We start from the raw sequence: 24653 nt of genomic DNA on the forward strand, positions 1-24653 counted from the left end.
GTCATTTTAGCTCATGAATAGAACCGTAACTCAAGTCATTGTCATCCCAGTCAGCTTTCCTCATTGCGAAGTTGCATTTTGCTGAGCTGTAAAATGACTCCACTTGCGCTCCTCCTGAAACAGCATTAATGAGCCTTATTTCCTCCGGGTGCAGAATTGCGGGATATATTTTTAGCTACATCTTCTAAAAGCTTTCTGCCCCGCTGTGTGCATGCCCCTGGTTTTATTTGACACTAATAGTACAGAGCGAGACCGATGTGTTGTACTCCAGTCGTCTGATCCGCCATGCATTTTTCATGTCAGAGGCAGAGGCGCGTTACAGCCCTCGCAGCGGGAACGGGGCGGGACAGTGTTTATCTGTGTCACATGTTTATGCAAAGGCTTTATGCACATGTAGGAAAGAGGGAAAAAACATCCTCTGAATTATAGGAGGCTTTAATGGACCAAATGGAACAAGTCTGGAAAAAAATGATATAGTTAAAGTGAGACGAGACGCTAAATCACCTTTTTTTTGGCACAATGCAGGTGAATAGGCAAAAATCTTGAGTTTAATTAATACATTTTAACTTTCTCCTGTCGTTTACTCTCATATATGTAAGGGGGGGAAATGGTTCCATATAGAAAAAAATTTAATAAAAGATGTGTGTAAAAATTGCAACAGTTTGGGACATTTATTGATGCTAAATCTTGAATACAAGATTGGAAAGTTCGGTGTGTGTTCTACTTTCATCTCTATGTCCCTATGGGAGACTAAATAAAAGAATAATACAATAATATATAAAATTTAAATAAAAAAACGTACAAGCAGATTGGACATTTGTGTTGTTTCCCCAAACTGAGCAAAAAACAAAAAATTGACAAAAATGAGTTGTTAGTTGTCTCCCCTTAAACACACATGGTGTTTACGTTGCATTTTCTAATGTTTCTTGTCCATTTGTTTAGCCATTCTAGTGCAATTGAGGTTAATTTGCAGCTTTGCGGTGATAAATAGTCAAAACAAAAGATAATAATATATATGTATTTTTTAAAAGGTACGGTAATTTTTTAATTATTTTTCGTGTGTAATTAAAGGTGAAATATGTCACTTTTCTGGTGCATGGTTGGCCACCTGCTGGTCTCCATGGAGATGTAATTGCTTTCAGGGCTGGTTTTGGGTTTTGGTTGTGGGCCACTAAGGGCAGACACTTATTAAATGATTAAAGTTATTAAATATATGGACATAACAATGGAACATAATCAAATAAAGCACGATCCAATGCAACATATTATTAAGAAATGAGGGGCAGACACTTAGTCATCAGCATGTTTTTTAAAAGTTTTGAACAAAAATCATAAGTCCATAATTATAGATGTATTATCAGATGTTACATTATTATCAGTTCATGACTTTATTTTGAGGTCCCCACAGTCCCTACATTTCCCTGCTCCGCCCCTGCTCCAGCTCATCCACAGTCATTCACACACAGTTCTTGTCCTGCTCTCCTTCAGGGGAAATGATTTAGAAAACACAAAAGGCTGTAAACTATTGGTCAGAAGGACATGTTGAGGCATTTGTAAGGACCTTTGGTTTTGTGAGCTCCGCACCGTCGACAGGAAGACGCATGGCACGTCTTGTTTCATCCACTCTTCTTCTTTTCTTTCTAATTACTAGGCAAATGTCTGCTGCTATCACTAATATTAATACTACTATACAATCACACCTGTTCTAACTAGAGGTCCCCAAAATTACTATTCAAAAATCAATCAATCTTCCTACATCCCAATCTCCCAAATCCATGCTCAAATAACCATATACATGTCCAATTAAATCACACTGTGCCACATTTTATCCTCCGTATCACCGTGAAATGAACCATAAATGTAATTGTCATTTGTCTGCCATGTTTTAATTCACTCTCACCTCTGCAGTAATTAACTTACTTTAAACATCTGCACAGATTTGTATCCAGCGCACGCCCGAAGAGAAGGCTTGAATGACCGTTAATAAAAGCGTGCAGCCCGGAGATCGGTTTTCATTCACATTCCACGTCACGTCGGAGACAGCAGCGCCTGTGAGGACGCAGCGTGCTTGCCCGAGCGGACACACGCGTGCAGATATACAACTGTGTCAGGCGGAGGATTTGTGCGGGTAAAGACCATCTTCTGAGTCATTGTGCCTGTAATGGAGCCCGGGATGAGCTGGTTACAGCATACTCTACATTATGGATGGGTCAGCAATGGTAAATAATGGAAGAATATGGACTTAAATAGAGGGGACATGCATCAGGAGGTTTGGGTAGATGTGAAGAGGGAGAGGACACACTGAGGCTGCATTAACAAACCAAATATAAAACGGGGCTAAACCTTTTACACAACAGGACACAGTCTACATCAGAACTTTTGTTATTAGAATATTCAGGCCTGGGACAATATTGTTCTGCAACAAATCATATCACTGTATGGTTGTGATACAGTATCATGTGTATCTTGTATGATAATAAAGCGGCTCCACTTTCACAGTTACAGTGAACATGATCTCTACAGGTCAGCAGAGGGCAGCACTGTACATCCAAGAGCTGGATCTGCTAAACACAAGACTTAATCACATATTATTAACTTTCACATGGTTTTATGTTACATGTACATATGTGTTTGTGACAAAGTTACAGACAAAGACCGTGTTGTTCATATGTTCACAGCAGACTTGGTGCTGAATGATTAAAAAAAGCTTGAATTACAGCTGCAATCATTAATGTGCATTTGCACTTTTACGGATGCCAGACTGATTTACAGATAGTTTATCACTTTTGGGAAAATGGAATTGTGAATTCCATTTAAATTAATTAAGAGCATATTTATTTATTTTTGTATTTATTTCATTATTCTGCTAAATATACATATAAAGGTTTGGAGTAGGCTACAAACTGATCCAGATTCTTCCCAGAATGGCTGATTTGACAGGGGTGGAAAGAAGTATGTTGTAGCTTTCCTTTATGGTTTACATGCCCAGGAACTTGTTCTTTTAACAGATGGTGACAAGAAAGTAATAAATGCAGAAAAGAATCCAAGCGAAAAGGTACGTGTTTTGATAGGATAATGTAATCTAAAAGTAAAGTAAGCAGCACTGTACTACAAAAGTGGGCAGCGGTGCAGCCATGACACTAAAGTGTGTGACAGCGGGGCCAAGTGCGACATGCGGCCTGTTCAGTAATACATGACAAAGAGAACAGGCTGGAGACGAGCGCTGCTAAACCTGTCCAGGGTCTTTCCGGGTCAAACGCTTTGTGCTGCTAAACTGATGCACTTTAGATGAGACGGACCACAAACAAGAGCAAGGGAACGAGAGCTTCAAAGAGGACACTGAGATAGAACTACTGCATATGGAACACACAGTATAGAACCAGATACTGTGTATTAGATCGTGCAACATAAACACCAAGAACAAATCAGATCGAACACTTTACGGTGAATCAGATATGACAGGAATAAAGATGCGCTAGATAAATGGAGCTGGAACAGATAGAATCCACTAGAATATATTTGATTGAAAAAGGGGTGCGTAGGGAGGAGGAAGGAGGCGGGAGGAGGCGGAGAGGGAAGGAGGAGGGAGGAGGAAGGAGGAGGAAGAAGGTGGAAGGAAGAGGAGGCGGAAGGAGGAGGGAGGAGGAGGGAGGAAGGAGGAGGAAGGAGGCGGAAGGAGGAGGGAGGAAGGAGGAGGAGGGCTGCCGAGGGAGGAGGAGGTGGAAGGAGGAGGGAGGAGGGCTGTAGAGGGAGGAGGAGGGCTGCAGAGGGAGGAGGAGGGCTGCCGAGGGAGGAGGAGGGAGTAGGAAGGAGGAGGAGGGCTGCAGAGGGAGGAGGAGGAAGGAGGAGGAGGAGGAAGGAGGAGGAGGGCTACAGAGGGAGGAGGAGGGAGGAGGAGGAGGAGGAGGAGGAAGAGGAGGAGGAGGAGGAGGAGGAGGAGGAGGAGGAGGAGGAGGAGGAGGAGGAAGGGAATTTACATGTGATACATTTACATTGTGTTAACTCTAGATTCATGTGTTAATTGCTGTGATTAATGGCATGAGTTCACTTTGACAGCCGGAGTCTGGATATAACAAAATAGAACACACTACTATTCACTATAGTAACTGTACACGACAGAACATACTCAATATAATGGACTAAAATGTCAGGCTCTTTGGTGTTTGCAGAGGAAATGTCCTGTAAATGAACTCCTCTGAAGAACAGACACTCAGTTTGACCCTGTTTACTCGTCCTTATGTACTCTTCACACTTTCTTCGCCAAAGAAATCTTTTCACACAGTTCGACAAATCTGTGAGTAGCAAATTACATATTTGAGAGTTCAAGGATTTACTGTTTTATTCATTTGTTTTAAGATCTGCTGGTTTATACCAAAATCCACTTCACAACTTAAGTAACCTGAAGTCAAAAATACTGTTCCACATCACACAATGAAAATGTAAAAAAAAAATAATCATCAAACAACAACTAAATTGTTTATATAATTATGTCATTTTATGTTTTTCACTTTATATTTTTTTGTTTTTCCAAATCAGTTGCTCTGCTTCTCACTTTTTTTCACCGATGGCTTGATTTAATAACTTTGATAACGCAGATATATGTTTTCTAATACATAAAAACACAAAATAAGGAATACAGTCAACTACTACAACTGCACTACTACTGTGTACTTCAAAGTTCACACGTCATTGCAACTGTTTTAAGGGGACATATTATGCTAAATCAACTTTAATGAGCTTTTAACCTTATTACAACAGTGTTTCCTCCTCATTTGTTTACCCAAGGTTGTATTTTGATTCTAGATGTTCGAGTAGTCCTGCATCGCCTTTCTTCACCCACTGTGCCGGTGAAGCGCTGAGGTATTGCCAACCACGCCTTAAACAAATGTCATGTGCTTCGCTGGTGGTGCAGTGGTTAAGAGTGTTGCACATGTGTAGTCACTATCACAGGTGTAATCGGAGAAGTTAGTGTGTCCTGAGCAACTTCTTCAACCAAAAACGAGAACGCAAAATGATTCAACACTGTCAAATTTAAAGAATCAGACACTTCAGAGAATTCCTGTTTTCACCTACCCCCTATGCCCGCCCACTTCCCTGTACTCAGTTGTGATTTTTTTTTATACGATATAACGTAAAACACATACTTTGAAGACGTACAACTCCAGTAGGTGGCGGTAATGTAACACTGGGATACCAACTTCCATAGAACACAGAAGAAGAAGAAGAAGAAGAAGAAGAAGAAGAAGAAGAAGAAGAAGAAGATGAAGACGAAGACGAAGACGAAGAAGAAGAAGAAGAAGAAGAAGAAGAAGAAGAAGAAGAAGAAGAAGAAGAAGAAGAAGAAGAAGAAGAAGAAGAAGAAGAAGAAGAAGAAGAGTCATTCTTCAAAAAATAAAAACACGTAAATGACAATCTGCTGCTTGTTACGGTGAACTGTGATGAGGAAGAGGCGGGGCTTATCAGTTCTGCAGTTTCAAACAGGAAGTCAATTGAACTTTTTCCATTACTAAGCCATTTTGGATCATTACTGCAGTTTAAAATGCAACAAAATGTAAAACGATGATCTGTGTATGACGTAGTTTAATTCTAGCTGCATCATATGTCTCCTTTAAACCCATCCATCACACAGAACCTCGCTAAAGCTGATAAATAGGAGGAAAAGTGTCTTTGATCGAGCAAGAGCTGCATTCATCAAGAGCAAATTTAACTGACAAAGATGAAAAAATAGCATTTCGTCACAGAAATTATCTCAGGATTAGATTTGTATGAGCGTATCACCCAGCCCGATGGTGGCTCCACACACAGCAGCGGGGTCCACATGTGCATTAGGGGCCACAGCACCTGGGTGTCACTATTAAGTTAGTTTGACATGTGTGATTTAGATGATCAGCGCACAGACTCACACACGTAACAATCCATGAAATTAAAGTGTCAAAACGCTCCGATTGTGAGAGATGGATTTAAGCAGGGTTAATGTGAGGAGCAAACTGGAATATTTTGGCGGCAATTATGTACGTGCAATTCAGATTGTTTATTCCAAATCTGATTTTTTTCTCTTTGAAGAGGCGGTTCACTTTCCAAACCAAATGTGTGCAAAGCAGTTCTGAAGCGGTGCAGAGGAGGACCAGGCATCACATTATGACACCGACATTGAAATATGTGTTATTAGTGAGAGTTTGTCAATATGTAATTACCAAAAATAAACTCTGAAGTAAAAATGTTGTTTATCTTTGACACACATCTCCTTCAAAACCACAATTACATCTAAAACCTTATTTTCTTTGCGCTTATTTTTTGCTTCACTGCTGTCGTCTGGCAGGTGTTTTATTGTTTCATGTGTTTAACGCCAATGTGTAATCTGTTCATTGCGGTTCACTTCTTTTTCTTCTTCTTCTTCCACTTCCTCGAGGAGAGTGGGACAGGCACATCGATGACCTCTGGATCATATTTATTTATAGGAGATCTTCTTCTACTGAAAGTGTTTTTCAGACTTCCTATAAGTGATCTGTTCTTCTGGATCTACCTCTGTATCTACCTGCGTTGCACCAATGAAATTTCCCCATGTGGGACAATAAAGGAATATCTTATCTTATCTTATCCAGATGCTCCTCAACTCCCTGGAGAAACGTCTCACCACCAGATGAACGGTTCTTCATCCACCTCAAAGAACTGGTCCTCCTCCTGAGTGGCTCCTCCTCCACTGTCTCTCTCTGGGGAGTCTGATCTCCAAGAGGTTTTGTAGTTTTTCCTGGCCCAGAAGGAGGGTCTAAGGACACGGGATAGTGGGACATTGCCAAGTCCCTATGAACATTGTTTAATCTGTTCTCACTGTCGCCCTTCGAGGCAACTGCTGTTGTGATTCTGGGCGTTACAAAAATAAATTGAATTGCATCGCTGTAGAAGTCAGGTTTGACTGCAGTCACTCTGAAAAAGATTAGATTTCGTGCCACATGAAAGTGGCCGGCGTCGCATTCGAAAACAATCTGATTGGGGCTGTTCGCACTATTGAGCCACTTTGACCCACAGTGTGAACATAGAGCCTCTACTAAATAAACTTAAGATATCAATCAAATTAAAAGAGCGCTGACAATTTAATTCTTTTTTTTGTAAGAATCAAAAAGTGAGGTAGAATTTTCTGCACCAAAAAGGGAAATGTGTCCAATTCATTTGAGCCGTTTTTAAACCTGAGAAATGACCAGAGTCTAGTCTCAATCTTGGTCAGGAGCATCTGGCACGTCCTGTCACAGGACGTAAATACATGGACAAAAGTAGATTTTTGCCGTTTTTGGTCAAAACATGGGCACTTGCTTTAGGATTTAAACGTTATTTTAAATGTGTGAAATGTGTGACCAATCAGAGCGCTTTTTAAGTGGTGACTTGAAATGCATATTTTACAAAAGAAAATCGCAAAAAAACAAGGTAATATGGGCCCGATAGCATCATTCATACTACGATTTCGGAAAAATTACTGTATTTAATTGCAATTTGCGATTGCTATTAAGTTTACAATTTCTGTTTTAATAGAAAATCACATTTTAAACATGTAACAGGAGCATTAGCATTTGAAGGAAGACTGAAATGTGAACTGCGAAACTAATGCCAGGTCTAAACTACAGGGGGTTTGCATGTTTTATACATAATATGGCGGGATCATTTAATGCTTGTAAAGATCTTAAATCATTGCAGTCTTTGCGATTTGCCAATTGCGCTCATTCAATTTGTGATTTCGATTTGATTGCGATGTATTTTACAGCGTTTACACTTCACCAGGAGGAACTTGAAGAAACAGACACGTTTGTAAACTCCACATGGAAAGGATCTGGTCTGGGAATCTAACCGAAGACCTGACACAAACTAAATCAATTTATCGATAATATTTTGAACATTTCTTTTACATGCTTTTCCTTGAATCCCAATTAAAGGGGCACATAGTAACTTTTCTGCTTTGTCTCCATGGATTATTGCTTTACCTGGAATGCTTCACAGTATGATATTAAACGTATCTATCTTAGTTTGAATTGCTAAAAAAGTGAGTGTGTTCTCCACAGCTCTGACCCGTAACCCTGACTCATTGCTCGGTGGCGCCACCTGCTTGTTGCAATGGCAATCGATACGTTTAATGCCATACTGTGGAACATTCTGGTCAAAACAGTAACCAGAAAATATACACAAACCTTTCAGAACTGCAATCATGTTTTTGAATTGTTTTTACCTTTTTCCACAAAAAAATATTTTTCCAAATTAAATGAATCAAAACTGTTATTTATCATTATTCTACATTCAAATGGTTATATTTACAGAACATGTATTTGTGTAGCTCCCAACAGAAAACAGTGGTAATTACATGTGGGTTATAGAATACTGCAAACTGCAATGTTTTTAATGGCTTTTGATGTGTGATTTTGCACTTGTTAACAGCTTGTTAGTGCTGACCTGACACTGGCCCTAACATCGGGGGTGATACAAATGCATACAGATGAACTCTGGTAGATCTGAGGGGATTAAGCCTACTTCAGAGCGGGAAAGTCCTGTCCTCAGGGAGACGCCAGCTCTGGGCCCAAAGAAATCGTTAACGTGGAACGGACATGATAGAGATGAGATGAAAAGCAAAGATGGCTGATACACTTTGGTCAGATATGTCAGTTAAAGGTGTCTTTATAAGATAGGAAGTTATTATAAGGTTGTTTCTTCACAGACTTTCACTCTGGTGGCCCCAAGAGTCTCTAAAAGCACAGTAGGAGGTTGAGCTCCAGTGTTATGGAATCAGCTCCTGTCCATGTTAAAGAGTCTCTTCTTGTAAGACCAGGCTTAAAACGTTTCTCTTTGAAATCGCTTATGGTCAGGCCAGTTAGGAACAGAAATAAAAACTTACAGTTTCTAAGCTGCCCAAGAGCAACCACGCCTGGGGAAGTATGGCAGCTTGAACACTATCCGACACTGCCGATGCTGACCTGTAGATCCGGATGCTCCTCAACTGCCTGGAGGAAAATGTCTTACTCCAGATGAACAGATCTTTCTTTCTTACTAAATGAACCACCCTCTCTCCTCCTGAGTGGTTCTGCCTCCGCAGTCTATCTACACATTAATTTCCTCTCTGTCGCCCTTTGTGGCAAAAGCTGTTTTGGGCATTACAAAATAGATTGAATTGAATCAAACTTATAATTGGGAAGCTGGTTCATTGTTTCTCTACTTGATTTGATGGCAGAAATGCTCAGAAAGTGATGATTTATGGATTTAAAAATAGCACCTAAGATCTCTTAGCCTCAAAACTGGGGAATTTGAAAGTGTTTTGAGAGGACTTAGTAAACAGGATTCATCAAACGAGTGTGAATGAAGCTAAATACAACTCCAGGTATGTTTTTGATGAGGAAATGTGTCAAATTTTCATAATATGTGTCCTTTGACATGAGCAATTTAGCATCTGTAGCACACATTCTGGTAAAGATAATAATCCTTTTTATGAGGTGGTCTATTCTGAGCCTCAAAAATCATTTTTTTCTCCTCACTTTACTATTTTAAGTCCATAAATCATCACTGCACTCGTTCTGTGTTCAACAAACAAGGTGCGTTTATCGAATGTTGACATAACATTGGTTAGAAAATGTAAAATACTTCTCCCTGGATGACCAAAAGCATGTTTAAAAGCAAATTAAAGCCACAAGAATGCATAAAATGTCCAGTTTAAAATTAATAATACGTAAAATGCAAACCTTCAATTAACATCAAACATTTAGTTTAGTTAAAAAGCTAACGCCACATTTTCACTCAGATTTTGAAACTGCCGTTCACATGGGAGATTGTATTGTACTAGTGCAAGCAGTTGAAACTTTATTTTGAAGTATGGTTTTTAATAACCGGCCCCACACTCGCAGTACGCTCTTGTTGCTTTGATTTACAGCCCTGTAAACAAGCTGCGAAATTGTTTTAAAGTTAAGCTCTTAACGCCTAATAGCATGTCACCTGAGAAAATGTTTGTTATGATTAAAGCCAGGGGCCATTTTAGATTTCCATTAGATAGAGGATAAAAATCTGCTTTGTGCCTGGAGGGTAATTTTATACATCTATAGCGCTGAACCATATATACATAAATGAGAACGTCTATTCTTAGCAAAGCGTCATGTGAACTCATTGGCTTGTTCACACAGGTCAGCGCTCTTATGTACAGTGCGTGTTGGCATGTACAACTGGACTGGGATTTAAGGCAATTATGTATGTCATTGCAGTATGATAAATAAAGATGGATAAATTCATAAAAACATAAATACTGTAGTTTATAATTCATGTACGATTATACTGACTTGTTAGTGTGTCATTTTTAAACACATACGTTCTGCCAAATGGTCTTGTAGTGTCTTTAAGTGCCACAAAAACAGCATGCACTCAAGAAACTGGTTACTGTCTGGTTAGTGGGCAATCGTTCAGCCACAATTCTATATTTATTTCATTTTTTATTTTTTTTTATACTTTTTAACTTAAAAAATAATCATTCTTAACTTCGTTCAGCTGACTTGACCGATCAGAGAAATGCATTGACCGTCTGTGTCAAAACAAACGTGAAAGAGAATTAACACCAAACAATAAATCGAAGGTAAAATATTTATTTCTGAATGGTACAAGAATATTTTAGAGACATGAGCTATGAATAAACGTCTGTGATTGGACCCAAAATTAGACAGTGCTGGTCTGGACACCAATCCTTCTACATTCGACCTGAAAGACGGAGGGATTTGCTCACTAGGCAAGAAGAATCACACATTAAGGCTCTTCAATCGAATCTACAAATCTTTGCTGACAGTTTGCTGAATGTCTTTCCTTACTCTTCTAACACCATCAACACTAAATGTATGTAAACCCTGGTCCTTAGCCACTGCGACTTTCTGTGCCACCACTGCGAGCCGACACGCAGATAGAACATGCAAATTGCGGAAACTGCTCGCTCGAATGCAACCCAGGACCGTCATGCTGCGAGGCAAAAGTGCAAACCATTCAGCCGCTGTACTGCACCCTGACCAAACAAAACAGGAATATTTCAGCACGACTTCTTCTGCATTAAACATATTGAGCAACTTGATTCATTAATTTAATTAATTTGTTTTTGACCTCACTGCTGCCCTGGGGCATAACTTCTCTCTAACCACAAAGCATCAGCATCATACCCAAGGACAATAGAAAAGTACAATCCATATTTAAAACAACAGCACAGTCCATATCAGTGATTTATGACTTGTTGGAGTAAAGCTCTTTCCTCCTGTTTATTATCCCGCTGTGCTGATTTTCATTGTCCTTCGTGTGACCTGCACAAATGTGGACTAATCCGCTCTGAAATCTAAGAGCAGCGTTTACAATGCAGCGGACTGTCACTAGCATTCTTGTGTCTTTTTAAATGACATAGCAGAATGTTACACAAACACATGGGGGGTCCGGGGGTCCTCTCCCCAGAAATTATTGCAAAAAAAAAAAAAAAAAAGAAGAAGAAAGAAATTACATACATTCCTCTATTCTGTTATTTTGCCAATAGAAATGGACCTTTGCAGTAAGTTGTCACACCATAGATTTATAGGCTATTCTGTAATGTTAAACAATGTATTTCAAGTAATTCAATTCTGTGTATATTTTATGCCCATAACATCAGCAGAGCCCACAGTCTTTTTCCTTGTAATTTTTAAATCTTTTCACCATAAGGTTCTTTCTGCAGCTCATAATTGCAAGTTGTTTTATTTTGTAAGGATCACAGGAAGTGTCTAGTTGATGTTAACGTCTTGAAATAGAATTCTGCGCTGGAGGAACTTTTCCCAGGCTTTGGGCTTCACTCACATTGTGAATAAAGACATGACTTGACAGACGGTTCTTTCATCACACAATCGCTGACACTTCCGGCCGACCAGGAAAACTCTTGTGTCTCCAGAGTGTCACTACGCCATCGTCACAAACAGATCTTAAAGAATGTTTTGAGAGTGTTAAAGGTCCCATATTTCCTAAAATCTACTTTCAACATTTTATTTCATCCTCTTGCTTCTTCAAAAGTACTATACAAAGTACTGTCAGCCCTTTTCTCGCTCTGAGGTTGAACTATGACAGAGAACCAATTGTCTCCTGCAGTCACAAGCTTTTCTTCCCTCACTTATCCAAGCTTATCCAAGGATGACTCTGATTGGAACGTCCCATGCAGTTTCATCCACATAATTATCTAATTATCCTCCAGCAAAATGCATTTTAAAATATACAGCCAATTTCATACAGTCTGAGTAAAAGGGGCTGTTTTCAAAGATGGCATCATAACTTTTCATCATAAGGTTTAATAGAAAGAAAAGAACAGATGTAAAACCATTTTCCAGTCAGTAAAGGGTATAAGAGGTTTATGTGGAGCTTTAGATCTTAATTCACAGTTAGATTGACCTTGTATGGAGACACAAGTATTTCTTGCTCGTTCCCATTCTTATAACAAGTACACACCGGGTTTGTCATCCATCCATAATCTTGCTCTACATCTGCCTCTCCTGTGTGTCCTACGCATGAATTTGACACAAACAACTTTATTTATCGCACCAACGCACTAAAAACATAGCGGAGCCCTTGCGGAAACGACAGGATAAGATACTTCCAGGGTGTCAGTGATGGAGCTCTTCTGCCTCTGTAACGGAGCCACGGGCGATCTGCTACTGTGTCCTGGATCTTATCAATTGGATCGTGACCCAGAGCTCGTTGGTGAGCATCAGAACAAACATCGTCCGTCCAAAAAAAAAGTTGCCACAGGGAAAAAGGGGCACACGCTCTAGTATTTGGTTCATCCAGTGTTGCATTATTCTTCACCAGTTGATCTTGAAGCCTTCTCCAGCCCAAACACTCTCACTGGGGTTCAGAGCTGGAGTAGATTAGATTATAATTCTCCTTAGATGTTTTCTCTGCTTGATGCCAATGATTTGACCCTTCTCAAACACACTGACATATTTTCCATGACCACGGGATTTGTCTTTCCACATGGTCGTTTCAGAAATGTGAGGCCACTCATTGCATGAGTTGGGTTTAAATACTGTGTTGTATATGTAAGATCATCACCCTCTGTCAGTGGTTTTGACCAATCACAGGGCAGCATTGTGGTTAGTCTGAAAGCCAAAGGTAAAGGTCCCAAATGAAACAAAGCCAACGCGGTGAAGCCGACAGACAGAGTTTGGCCTATTTTCGCAGAAATATGGACCTGGATGTCTGTGCTTTTCTCTCAACTGGATTTGAAGAGAAACAAATTTGATTTCTTGGTTTGTTCTGATGTTATGATGCAAAACAAGTGTCTTTTCCAGACCACTTTTCCAGTTTCATGTGGATAAGTTCAGAGTGCTACATCAATCTGGCGTTAACTAGGGTTAATATTTTTTGCTTATAAATTCTCTGCATTGTCAGATATAATAATATTTTATAATTCAGAAATATATATACGGACCTGGTAAGTACTTGGATGGGGGGCCACTGGGAAGGACTGCAGTGACTGTAGTGCAAACTTCTGTTGTGTCTTTGGGCAACACACTTCACCCACATTACCTCCATGTTGAAGTACACTGGTATGTGACAGTGAATGTGGGACAACGGCCTTGTACCTCAAGGCCACAATATAGTGTGTTTACATTGTCCCCGCCAAATACTTGTGAGAATAATAGCCTCAAACTGACCGAAATAATGACTCTACAACATTATTTAAACTATTTTGAGATAAAGTCAAGGCCAATCAAGAACAAAATAATACAAGAGTCGTTATTTGCTGAATCCTTGTTACTGTTTGTGTTTCTTTACAAATAAACAATGTGTCACTTGTAAATATAGCAGATAATGAGTGGTGATGTGGACTGTCCTTACCTTGACATTTGGCTTCCTGGTGGAGAATCCTCTGTACCATCCTGGAATAAAACAAAGGGAGACAAAGTGACTAAGACTGCAGTGGATTCTGGGAAATGATGAGGTCATTATGAATCATCAGCGTCAACAAAACTGTGTAAAAACAAACCATAATGACTTTAAAAAAAAAATGTCTCCTACATTATTGATCCAAAACACAATGTCAATATATCTAGAGGAATATAATATGAGGAAGGAGGTAAAAACATGGAATTATTATCAGTTATTTTAGGGAAATGTAAGATAATGAAAATGAGTGAGCAAATGCTGGGACCATTATTTACAATTGAATAGTGGAGGTAGCAAACATAAACTGCATTTATCCACAGATGTTTACCATATTTTTGCATAATTGACTCATCATATTCCCTGTTAAGGCTTGTATAGTTACTAAAGTTGTGATTTTATATTATTGTGCCAAAGTTTTACATTTGCGAGTATGTTTTTGAAGATTTGCAAGATTTTAATAGAGAGTATATTCTCTATCGTAACATCTATTTCAAAATGTATCAAAAATAATAAGAGAGAATAAAAATATAACAAACTTTCAAACTTTTTTAAAACCATCTCAAATCTTGTAGAACTTTTCCTGATAGACGTAAATAGCCCGTGTGATGTCACTGAAATGTACAGTAATAGTAATGTTAGTAAGTGTCACATGGGTTTCATACTGGACAACAAACTAGACTGGAGTGAAAAGATTGTTTTGCTCCACAAGAAGAGTCAGACCAGGATGTGCTACCTGACTGCATGACGTGGTGTGCTGGTGTATCATGGGAAAATGGTAAATGGTCTCTTTTATTTTGCGCTTTTCAACCTTCATGACACTCAAGTATATTCACCCATTGAAACATGTACAACAGGCTCCTCCCCTCAGTGGGACTTAATAACATCAGCTGCCCAGGGACTGCAGGGGGAAATCACCACTTGAGCTCTAACTCTGGTACAATGCATCTCTCCTGATAAGGTTAATGTATAGTGTGCACTGTCCCTGTCTCAAAGAAATAAACTAACAAACCAGTGTAGTCAGATCCACAGACTCACACGTTTGTCAAGCACTTTACCAACAGAACTAGTGGGACTACTAATAGAAAAGTAAAAGTAAGTTGGTAATATAGCATTTGTAGCTATAGTAGGTATAGGTTGTAAAACTACCGTATTTTCTGGAATATAAGTTGCACTTTTTTCATAGTTTTGGCTGGCGTGCGACTTATACTTATTATATTATACTTATACTATTATTTTTTATTTTCTCACTTGCAACCGCATTTTATACTCCAGTGCAACTTATATATGTTTTTTTCTTCTCTATTGTGCATTTTTTGGCTGGTGACTTATACTCTGGTGCGACTTATAGTCCGGAAAAATACTGTATTAGTCATAGTATTTGTAGTTGAAGCTTGGTAGTGTCACTAGTAATAGAAGTATGACTGTAGTTGTATACATTTTGGAATAGAGAACTAGTAATAGAAGAAATAGTTGAAGTAGTTTTGGACTTGCACTAGTTACATAGACATTGTGATAGTGGCAGATGTTTGGTAATATCACTAAGAATAGAGGTATAAGTAGTAGCAGTCATTCCATTTGATTAAGTAGTTTGTTTGAAGCATAAAATAAGTAGTCAGAGTGTTAGCGTGACAAAGTCAGACAAAACCAATTGAACCGAGAAGAGCCCAGAGCTAAAACAAAGGACACATCCGCTCCACTGCTCTGAATCTATGAACACAGTTTAGAAGGAGTCACCAAATTAGGCCAGTAAAACAACAACTGATGCAGAAGTACAGTACAGCGGTGTCCTGCTCGGAGGTGATGCCTTTGCAAATATCACATCATGGGGCCAAACTATGTGGAAATGTCAAGAAGAGTTAGCTGATGTCTGGAGAATTGTGCTTTAGGAAATTTGGGGTTTTCTCATAAACAGCTGTGGACGTGGGTTATAGTATCTTCATTATGACCATAACGAGGCAAACACACACTAATCTAATAACATAAAAACATAAAATATTTTAACTGAACGTAGAAGTTCAGTATATAGATAAAATATGTTCATCTTTGCATAATGAGTCACCGATTCACCTACAAGACGACAGAGAGAGGGATGTCACGCCACATTTACACCAAATGTGAGATGGGTGCAAGCTGGGACCAGTGATAATTCCAAGGTTATTCAAATCAATGTGTGTCGGGCGCACGTCTGGGGGACGCTTGTCTGCATAAAGAATCCACAAGGAGTCTTTAACACCTGGACACTGCAGCGGGTTAGAGCCATTTTTAGGTAATTAGATCAGTACTTCTCTGTGTTGCTGCGAGAACCCATGTGAACCTGTGCTTTGTTGGTCAAATACACATAGTACACCATAGTTGCTGTGAGAGGCCGTAACAGTTGTTTATGGCCAAACAGGAGCGCTTCAGTTACTTCCATTAATGCTCAAGCATAAACCGTGACGAGGGAACTTACACCTTGTCACACACTTCAGATGCAGTCATAAGCAAGGCTACAGGAAGTGTCAAGCAGGTAAAAAAAACACTTCTATTGGACTAAAATGTTCTTTAACAGTTTAAATAGTAGACAAAGTGTATTTAGAGTTAATTAGGTATTACAGTAACACAGGGAGGACATGGCACATTTCAGCTTTTGCAAAAGTTCATACTGGCAGACGTCAATGCCTCTCCACCACCAGTGTCTGCTCCGAGAGGACAGTGATTCCATTCCATATCCTGCATCAAACACCTCCGTCCTAACGCTCGTCGTCCCAGCCGAGGTCTGAGTGCAGAAGTTATGCTATTATCCCAATAAATCTGTCACCAGTTAATCTGACCAGTTTGACATTTATGAACGTTCTTATTTCTTGATGTCCCTCATGTGTGAAGCCGCTTGGTCAGCATTAACGTGTCCTTGACTTTGGTTCCCTGCTGTGGTCCCATGCATCAGAGTTCGCACACTGGTCATAGAACCCTTTGTGGTTAACAAAGCAGACATGACAAAATGCAGCACTGTGCCTCATTGTGCATGCGGGAGGAGTTCAGAGCAGCTCCTCTCTTCCCTCATCACAGCAGCCTGCTCCACATGCACACACCCCTCTGTGGACTTATCAGAACACACTAGAGTGGGAATCCAACCCTGACGCATGAGAATGACTTGTCTTTGAGGACTGAATATGTAGCACATCTCCAGTAGACTCCATTCTGAATCTGTCAGTAGGAAATGGGATTTAATGAGCTTTACCAACGCAATACAAGGCATGACCCAGGTCTGACCAGATTTCGACACGCTATAAGTGATGGGAGAATCCTACTTGTTAACCGTGTACTCCTTGGTATTTGAGCATTCGAGCATATTTGCATTATCTAGAAATCAGCTATAGTTTTGTGACTTTATCTTTATATACCGATGAAAGTATATAAAGTATATAAACTAAGCAATACTTTTTTTAGAATCCCATTCAGACCTGTGCGACTTAATCTCTTACTTGACCAAGGTTTGCTGAGGTTGTTGTAAACAGAAGGTAGACACCTTCTCACGCCCCGGTCAAGTGAGAAATTAAGCCGGTCAAATGCTAATCAGGTTGTTAAAGGAGAGTCTGGCTGAGAACAATAGGTTAGAACAAGCTGTAACAAGGCTAATATGTTATCACGCTGCGTTTCAGTTGGTCTCGGAGGTCGGAACTCGGAGAGACGTTTTCTCAGAGCGTTTCCGTGTTTCGTCTGCCAAGTGGGAAAAACAATGAGCAGCTTATGTACTGTAATGACTCAAATTAAAGAGTAAACAACAGAAAAGTAGTCAAATCAGCGAATCAATAAATAGTAATAAAGTAATAAAACCCGGACAGTGTTATTACATCTGTACGTTATAAATCAGTCAATTGTAACGGCAGAGTCGAGGAGGAGGACACGGCAACTGCACAGTAGAAACTAAAGGGAAAATAACACAAGAACTATCAATATTAGAACTGTTTTAACATTTTATCCAAACGCAGTGCGCAGCCATGTTGGTTTTTTCTAACTTGGAAAAAAATCTGGCGTCTGAAAACAAGCTCAGGGCAGTGTAGCTTCTAGCTTCTCAGACCAGGGCCTTCAGATTGAAAATGACTTGTGGATGGCAGTCGAAATGTCAGAATTTCAAAAGCAACGCTCAGATGAATACTTTAGAAACCTACTGTGGACGATTCCTGGACAAATGAGGCAAAACAAAAGCCTGTCTCACCAACATACAACAAGTTCTAGGGCAAAACATTTTTTTATTTAGTTTATTATCTTTTCTTTTATAAATTAGGTCCTTAGTGTGTGATAACAACTGTGGACTCCTTTTGTCTTTCTTCTGTTTTATCGTTTCCCAAATCACCAGATCATCTCCGCAGCAGTTGGCCATAATCTGATAAAATATGCAAATGTGATGAGATAAGCGTTAAATTGGCTCTTTAATTAATAACCAATCAGGATCTATTTAGCTGCACTGTTGGAAGGCTGTTTGCGCCTCACTCTCCCATCTATATGATAATCAGAGCATCACAGTCAAGACACATGTGGACCAGTCTAAACCACGCCTGAACTAAACAATTACAAAAAGTTGCATAATGGAAATGGGAAACAAAGATGGTGGTCATTTGGCGATGCGTTCAGGGCCACAGGTGGAAGAAGCAATGTCATCTTTCCACCATGACACGCATTTTATCCAATTGGCTTCCCATCTACAATTAAGTAGTTGTATTAATCTGATTATTCATGGCTGTCTCAACTGTTGCAATAATAAACAAAGCTATTTTCTGGGTAAAACAGTGAGGCATTTTATACAATACAACTGGTGTAAATAGATGTGACTCATATATAACAAACAGATGCTGGAGCTGTTATTAGCATATTATTAGACTCCTGTATGGGTTTGATTTAATTATGGGCAGGGACAAATTATTTTCATTGCATGCCTTGTATGATAAACTGACATGACCATTCATTTTCAACTGCTTTTCCTGTCAGGGGTCGGGGGTGATTGGTGCCCAGTGACTTTGGGCCTTAGGCAGGGCTAACTTGACATACATCATGTTATAATGTTGTTTCCAATAAAACCTACTTGCAGTTCTTTTTTACTAGTTTCAGCCATTACAAATGTCAGTGATCAAATGTGTGTGAATGCAATAGGGCTGTATAGTCTAGTCATGCGGGTTATAAAATGCTGACCTCCGTATATGGCACATCCTCGCTCCATGTGTATCTTTGCGTTTAGACGTGTCTCAATTGAATTCCTCATGAGACTAATTTCTATGAATATGAGTCGGATTATATCAAAACAAGCTTAACATCAGTGTGCAGTGACTTGTATGGATGGGCAAACAGACTTGGGGTGTAAGCAAAGGTGAGTTTCAGTCCCCACATGGAGGGTGAACGCATATCTGAGCTAATCTTCCAAACCTGTAAAAACTGCTGAATAGAAGTAAAAAAGTGTCACTTCACTGATCAATTCATTGCACAAATTAGCGCTCTCTTATTTAAATTCTCCCTGTATTTGTAATTAACTATTAATTATTGTAAGCATAAACAGAGTCTTAGCTACAAACAAAGATTTGTCTCTAAAAGTTAGCTTTTAAGTCTGTTTGTTGAAACTTGGCACTGCTGTTGCTTCTCCTCTGCACATGCTCAGTTTGGGCAGAACCTTCAAACATCCTTGATTCTCACACAGGTTTCTTCAGCGTGGTTTGAGCACAGATCCATGTGTTTGAGGCTGTGTGGTCCTCAGAGCAAGTGCAGACCTCTAAAAGAAGCTGCTGTCTGCTCTGGTTCTAAAAGCTCATGTTGGAGAGCGGAGCATGAACGGGCCTCTGAACACAGCCACAGAATGAAAAGGGGCGGGAGAAGAAGAACCAAGCTTCCCACGCAGTACTGTAGAGGCCACTAAAAGACACTGTAACTTCAGCAAAGCTTCAGCAGCAAAATTGAGGGGAAAACAGGCTTATTTCGATATATTTTCGGAACAATTTAAATACAGTTGTAACTCACTGTCATTTTAGATTTTATTTTTGCCCTGACCACACTAATTTGCTTAACATACAGTGTCTGAGCAGTCCCGTCTGTCCCCTCTGTCCTTCTCTGTGTGAGCTGATTTAATTGTGCTTTCCTCCACATCTGGCTCTGCTCCTGCGCTTGTACTTGAGTGAGAAATAAAGAGATTAATTTATTCAACGTGCAGGTGCCGATCCTACATGCTCTCACTTGGTCTCAGACTGATTCCAAACCGTAGTCCAAAGTACACTGCATTTCAATAAGAAACCTTTGTAAAAGACGTGAGGCAGGTCGAAAAATAGATTCTGTGGAGTGGGACGGGTTAGAGAACGCCAAAATTGTGGGACCTGTGGTTTTGTAGTACTTTAGTGGATTAATTGGTTCATGGTGTCTAGGTCAACTGAATTGTTTGCTGGATTAGTTGTTGACTAATTATCTTTAATAGAATTGTACAGCTGTATATGCACAAGAGCAGAAAGGAGAACGCATGGAGTGAGTTGTATGGAGTTTAGGGAGTGACTGGACTTTATACACTTAGTTTTACATCGTTTTTGTGCAAGATCTTAATGATTTTGAGGGCTTTTGCCAGCACCATTCATCAATGCACAGGGCTTTTCTTTAGTCAAACAAGAGTTTCTTTTGTCGACTGCAACCCTAGAATATACAGCTAACCAACTTAGACGTTAACATCGATCTCCTCAGGCCTCAGATAAATTGTTGTTTTCATACATATATGTTTTCCAGTATACAATGAGAAATAGCCCAATCAATCCAAAGGCTGTTTAAAAAGATAGAAAAACTGTGGTGATATATGTTTTAATAATGGTTTTATTGTTTGTGTATTTTAATGTGGGACTTTTCTTTTTACTTAGTACAATGTTGTTTTCAAGCTTCTGATAATTTATTCAAAGATATTTTTTTTAGACCAGACTTTTTGTTTTTCTATACCACTGTTTAGACTGTTCACTCTCTGTCTTTTGAGTGTTAATATGTAAACCGGGACGAGGGGGCGTTTTTACTCTCCCACACCTGGGATATCCTCCATAAGTAGTCGGACTGCAGATGGCGCCATCGTCCCGTCTCTAGGTGGGAAATCAGCGTCAAACCCTTTGTAAATCTGCTGACAAGACACAATGAAACTGTCTAATCCTAATAATAGATAGGTATAGAATAATAAAACGTTCTCAGACAAATTTGTGAGACTGAAATGCTACAATGTATTCAAGTTGATCGCACTAATCCTTTTGATCGTTACTCTCCCATGCCCGGATCTCCAGGTGCTCCCTTCACACCCGTGCAAGACTGTGATAATAGTACATGTTTAAATATCTTTTCTTCTGTTCCCTGTGGCTATAATTACCAAGCACATCTGAAAACCCTCTTTAAAATAATGACGTGTTTGACTCTATGCTCTTGAGAATTGCAGGCAGTGAAACACCAATCTAAATTGCAACCAGGGCTGTAATGGAAGTCTAATGATTTTTTAAGTGTTATAGTGGTAATCTATATTTAAAAATGAAGGGGAGGTGCTGCATTTCTGTACAGGGGGCCAACGCCACATCAGTGCCATTGAAATGTTGTGTTGAAAGAGTTGGACTGTCCAGTGTGAAGGGCAAAAGAGAAGATGGTGTTGAACTCTTTTATAATTGTTTTTTTTAATAGATTTTCCCTATAGATATTTAGCTATCAAATCAACACATCTTTCAGGGGAAAACCTTCAAAATGTTCCTTTTTTCCCTTTGGTTTTATTTGTTCTTTTATATGAGAATGTAAAGTAATACATTTCACATTAAGAACAGGAACATATTGTGAAGTACATGATTAAAAAGTCTGGTGTAAATGCCACTTTAATTGGAGAGGCTTGAGTCAAAAACACATTTTACGCAAATAATCTTTGAAGAACAGTTTCTCAAATATATGGATATAGGTTGATTGAGTAATTTAATGTTTCTTTTTGGATTGCACAATTTTTTTATTACCTTCACCTTTAAAGTTCTACAATAACTAAATATTCAGAGGACACAGTCAAATGTTCCCTGTTAATGGACAGGCCTCATGTGAAAGTAGCTCCATAATTCCCTGACTGAGCTGCAGAGGCGCGAACCTTTAGATCGTGAGGATTCAGATCGGAAAAAGAACTTTTAGGTTTGAACAACTGGATTTCAGCTTTGAAACTAGCAACCCAAATGACACACATCACATTCCCACCGAGAGTGACAAAGTCTCTTTCCTGAGCCTTGTCACTGGTGGTGTCGCTAGCTCTCTGTGGGAAGTTAAGAAAGGAGAAGTAGAAGCACGATTAGGTTCTCAACCGATAATATAATAGATCCAGGACTCAACCCATTCCTCACCAAGAGTCTGTCAAAAGCTGTTCACTGCCTGTGGCCTTAGTGCTATCGCTCTGCTTCTGCATTAAAGTGACTTCAATTTAACTTTGCTACACTACATACAGTATAGGCCTGGAACGCTCCAGTCTCCTCCTCACTTCCATGTTTCCTCCTCACTTCCTCATGTTTCCTCCTCACTTCCTCATGTCTCCTCCTCACTTCCATGTTTCCTCATCACTTCCCCATTTTTCCTCATCACTTACCCATGTTTCCTCATCACTTCCCCATGTCTCCTCCTCACTTCCATGTTTCCTCATCACTCTACTCCTTACTTCCTCATGTCTCTTCCACACTTTCCTATGTCTCCACACTTTCCCATGTCTCCTCCTCACTTTCTCATTTCTCCTCCTCACTTCCTCATGTCGCCTCCTCACTTCCCAATGTCTCCTCCTCACTTCCCCATGTCTCATCCTCACTTCCCCATGTCTCCTCCTCACTTCCCAATGTCTCCTCCTCACTTCCCCATGTCTCTTCCTCACTTCCCCATGTCTCCTCCTCACTTCCTCATTTCTCCTCCTCACTTCCCCATGTCTCCTCCTCACTTCCTCATTTCTCCTCCTCACTTCCTCATATCTCCTCCTCACTTCCTCATTTCTCTTCACTTCCTCATATCTCCTCCTCACTTCCTCATGTCTCCTCCTCACTTCCCAATGTCTCCTCCTCACTTCCCCATGTCTCCTCCTCACTTTCTCATTTCTCCTCCTCACTTCCTCATGTCTCCTCCTCACTTCCCAATGTCTCCTCCTCACTTCCCCATGTCTCCTCCTCACTTCCCCATGTCTCCTCTTTACTTTCTCATTTCTCCTCCTCACTTCCTCATGTCTCCTCCTCACTTCCCAATGTCTCCTCCTCACTTCCCCATGTCTCATCCTCACTTCCCCATGTCTCCTCCTCACTTCCCAATGTCTCCTCTTCACTTCCCCATGTCTCTTCCTCACTTCCCCATGTCTCCTCCTCACTTCCTCATTTCTCCTCCTCACTTCCTCATGTCTCCTCCTCACTTCCTCGTGTCTCCTCCTCACTTCCCAATGTCTCCTCTTCACTTCCCCATGTCTCCTCCTCACTTCCCCCTGTCTCCTCCTTACTTCCCAATGTCTCCTCATCACTTCCCCATGTCTCCTCCTCACTTCCCCCTGTCTCCTCCTTACTTCCCAATGTCTCCTCATCACTTCCCCATGTCTTCTCCTCACTTCCCCATGTTTTCCTCATATCTGGGGACAATAGGTCTTGTTTATGAAATTTTAAATCAAAATCTTACTTACTGTTCCTTTAATACCAATAGAGCAAACTGACCCAAAACCTGAACATAATAGTATTGATAGTAGTATTGACAACCAGGCCTTCAAAATAAAATACAGGAAAACCAATCTGAGAGCAAATAATTATCTTAAACCCTTAACTGAAACACTTTTACTAAAGGCAGAACAAGGATTATTTTCTACAATTATTAATCAATACATCTTTGCAATGGTGTCTATCTTTTTTTTCACAACTTGCTTTTAGAAACGTTTTTCTTTCAGTTTTTATTTAAATTGAACTACTGTATTTTCGGGACTATAAATCGCACCGGAGTATAAGTTGCACCAGCCAAAAAACGCAGAATAGAGGAAAAAAACATATATAACTGGACTGGAGTATGAAATGCGGTTGCAAGTGTGAAAATAACAAATAATATCAAATATAAGTTGCTCTGGAGTATAAGTATATAAGTATAAATATAAGTATAAGTCGCACCCCGGCCAAAACTATGAAAAAAGGTGCGACTTATAATCCGGAAAATACGGTATATAATATCAACCTTATGAGCCCTTTCATATGAACCTTATCTTGGTTTATGGAAGTACAGAAAGAACAGTGGTTTCTGCCTTCACAATAAGAAGAACAGGTTTTGTTTGTATGGAATTTGCATCTTCTTTCTGTGTCTGGATAATCAGAGAGGAGTACACTGAATTTGATAACAGATGCTGTAACATTTGGCCCGAGTTGACCCAAATAATCGGCCTCGGCCCGGTGTCCTGAATGGAGCGAGGAGTCCTTATCCAGACAGACAAAAGACAGGGGAGAACAAATAAAAGGCAGATTCAAATCTTCATAACAGCAATAGTTCAACAAAGCAACGGCAAGAGAAACTAAATGAGGTGACATTTAAAAGTGGGATCCTTGCGCTCCACTGCTTTGAGAAAAATGGAACAAAACACAGCAAATGTCGGTGTTATGTTCTGAGGGAAAAACACTCCAAAGAAAAGATCTTTTAGCTTTTTCTTGTATTTAATGTTTTGCTATTACACATGTACAGTATATTCATATTTTTCATGACTCATATAGAAAAATATATTATTTTTAGAACTCATAACTGATGAGAATGTTCAAATCTAAATTAAAAACTGT

At 39.7% G+C, this 24653-nt stretch overlaps 1 protein-coding gene across 5 annotated transcripts in view; it reads right to left on the reverse strand.

Moving 5' to 3' along the window:
- dock3 (dedicator of cytokinesis 3) overlaps nt 1-24653 on the reverse strand; it is a 189485-nt gene that overhangs the window by 88085 nt on the left and 76747 nt on the right. For all 5 annotated transcript variants that reach the window (XM_072451775.1, XM_072451774.1, XM_072451777.1 and 2 more), the window contains exon 3: nt 13846-13886. In XM_072451775.1, coding sequence (XP_072307876.1) covers nt 13846-13886 — 41 coding nt within the window. The remainder of the gene's footprint in view (nt 1-13845; nt 13887-24653) is intronic.

This window comes from Eucyclogobius newberryi, unplaced genomic scaffold (assembly GCF_026437365.1).
Source record: "Eucyclogobius newberryi isolate DKJ021-1_F unplaced genomic scaffold, fEucNew1.0.hap1 SCAF_19, whole genome shotgun sequence".
In the NCBI taxonomy this organism is placed as follows: Eukaryota; Metazoa; Chordata; class Actinopteri; order Gobiiformes; family Gobiidae; genus Eucyclogobius; species Eucyclogobius newberryi.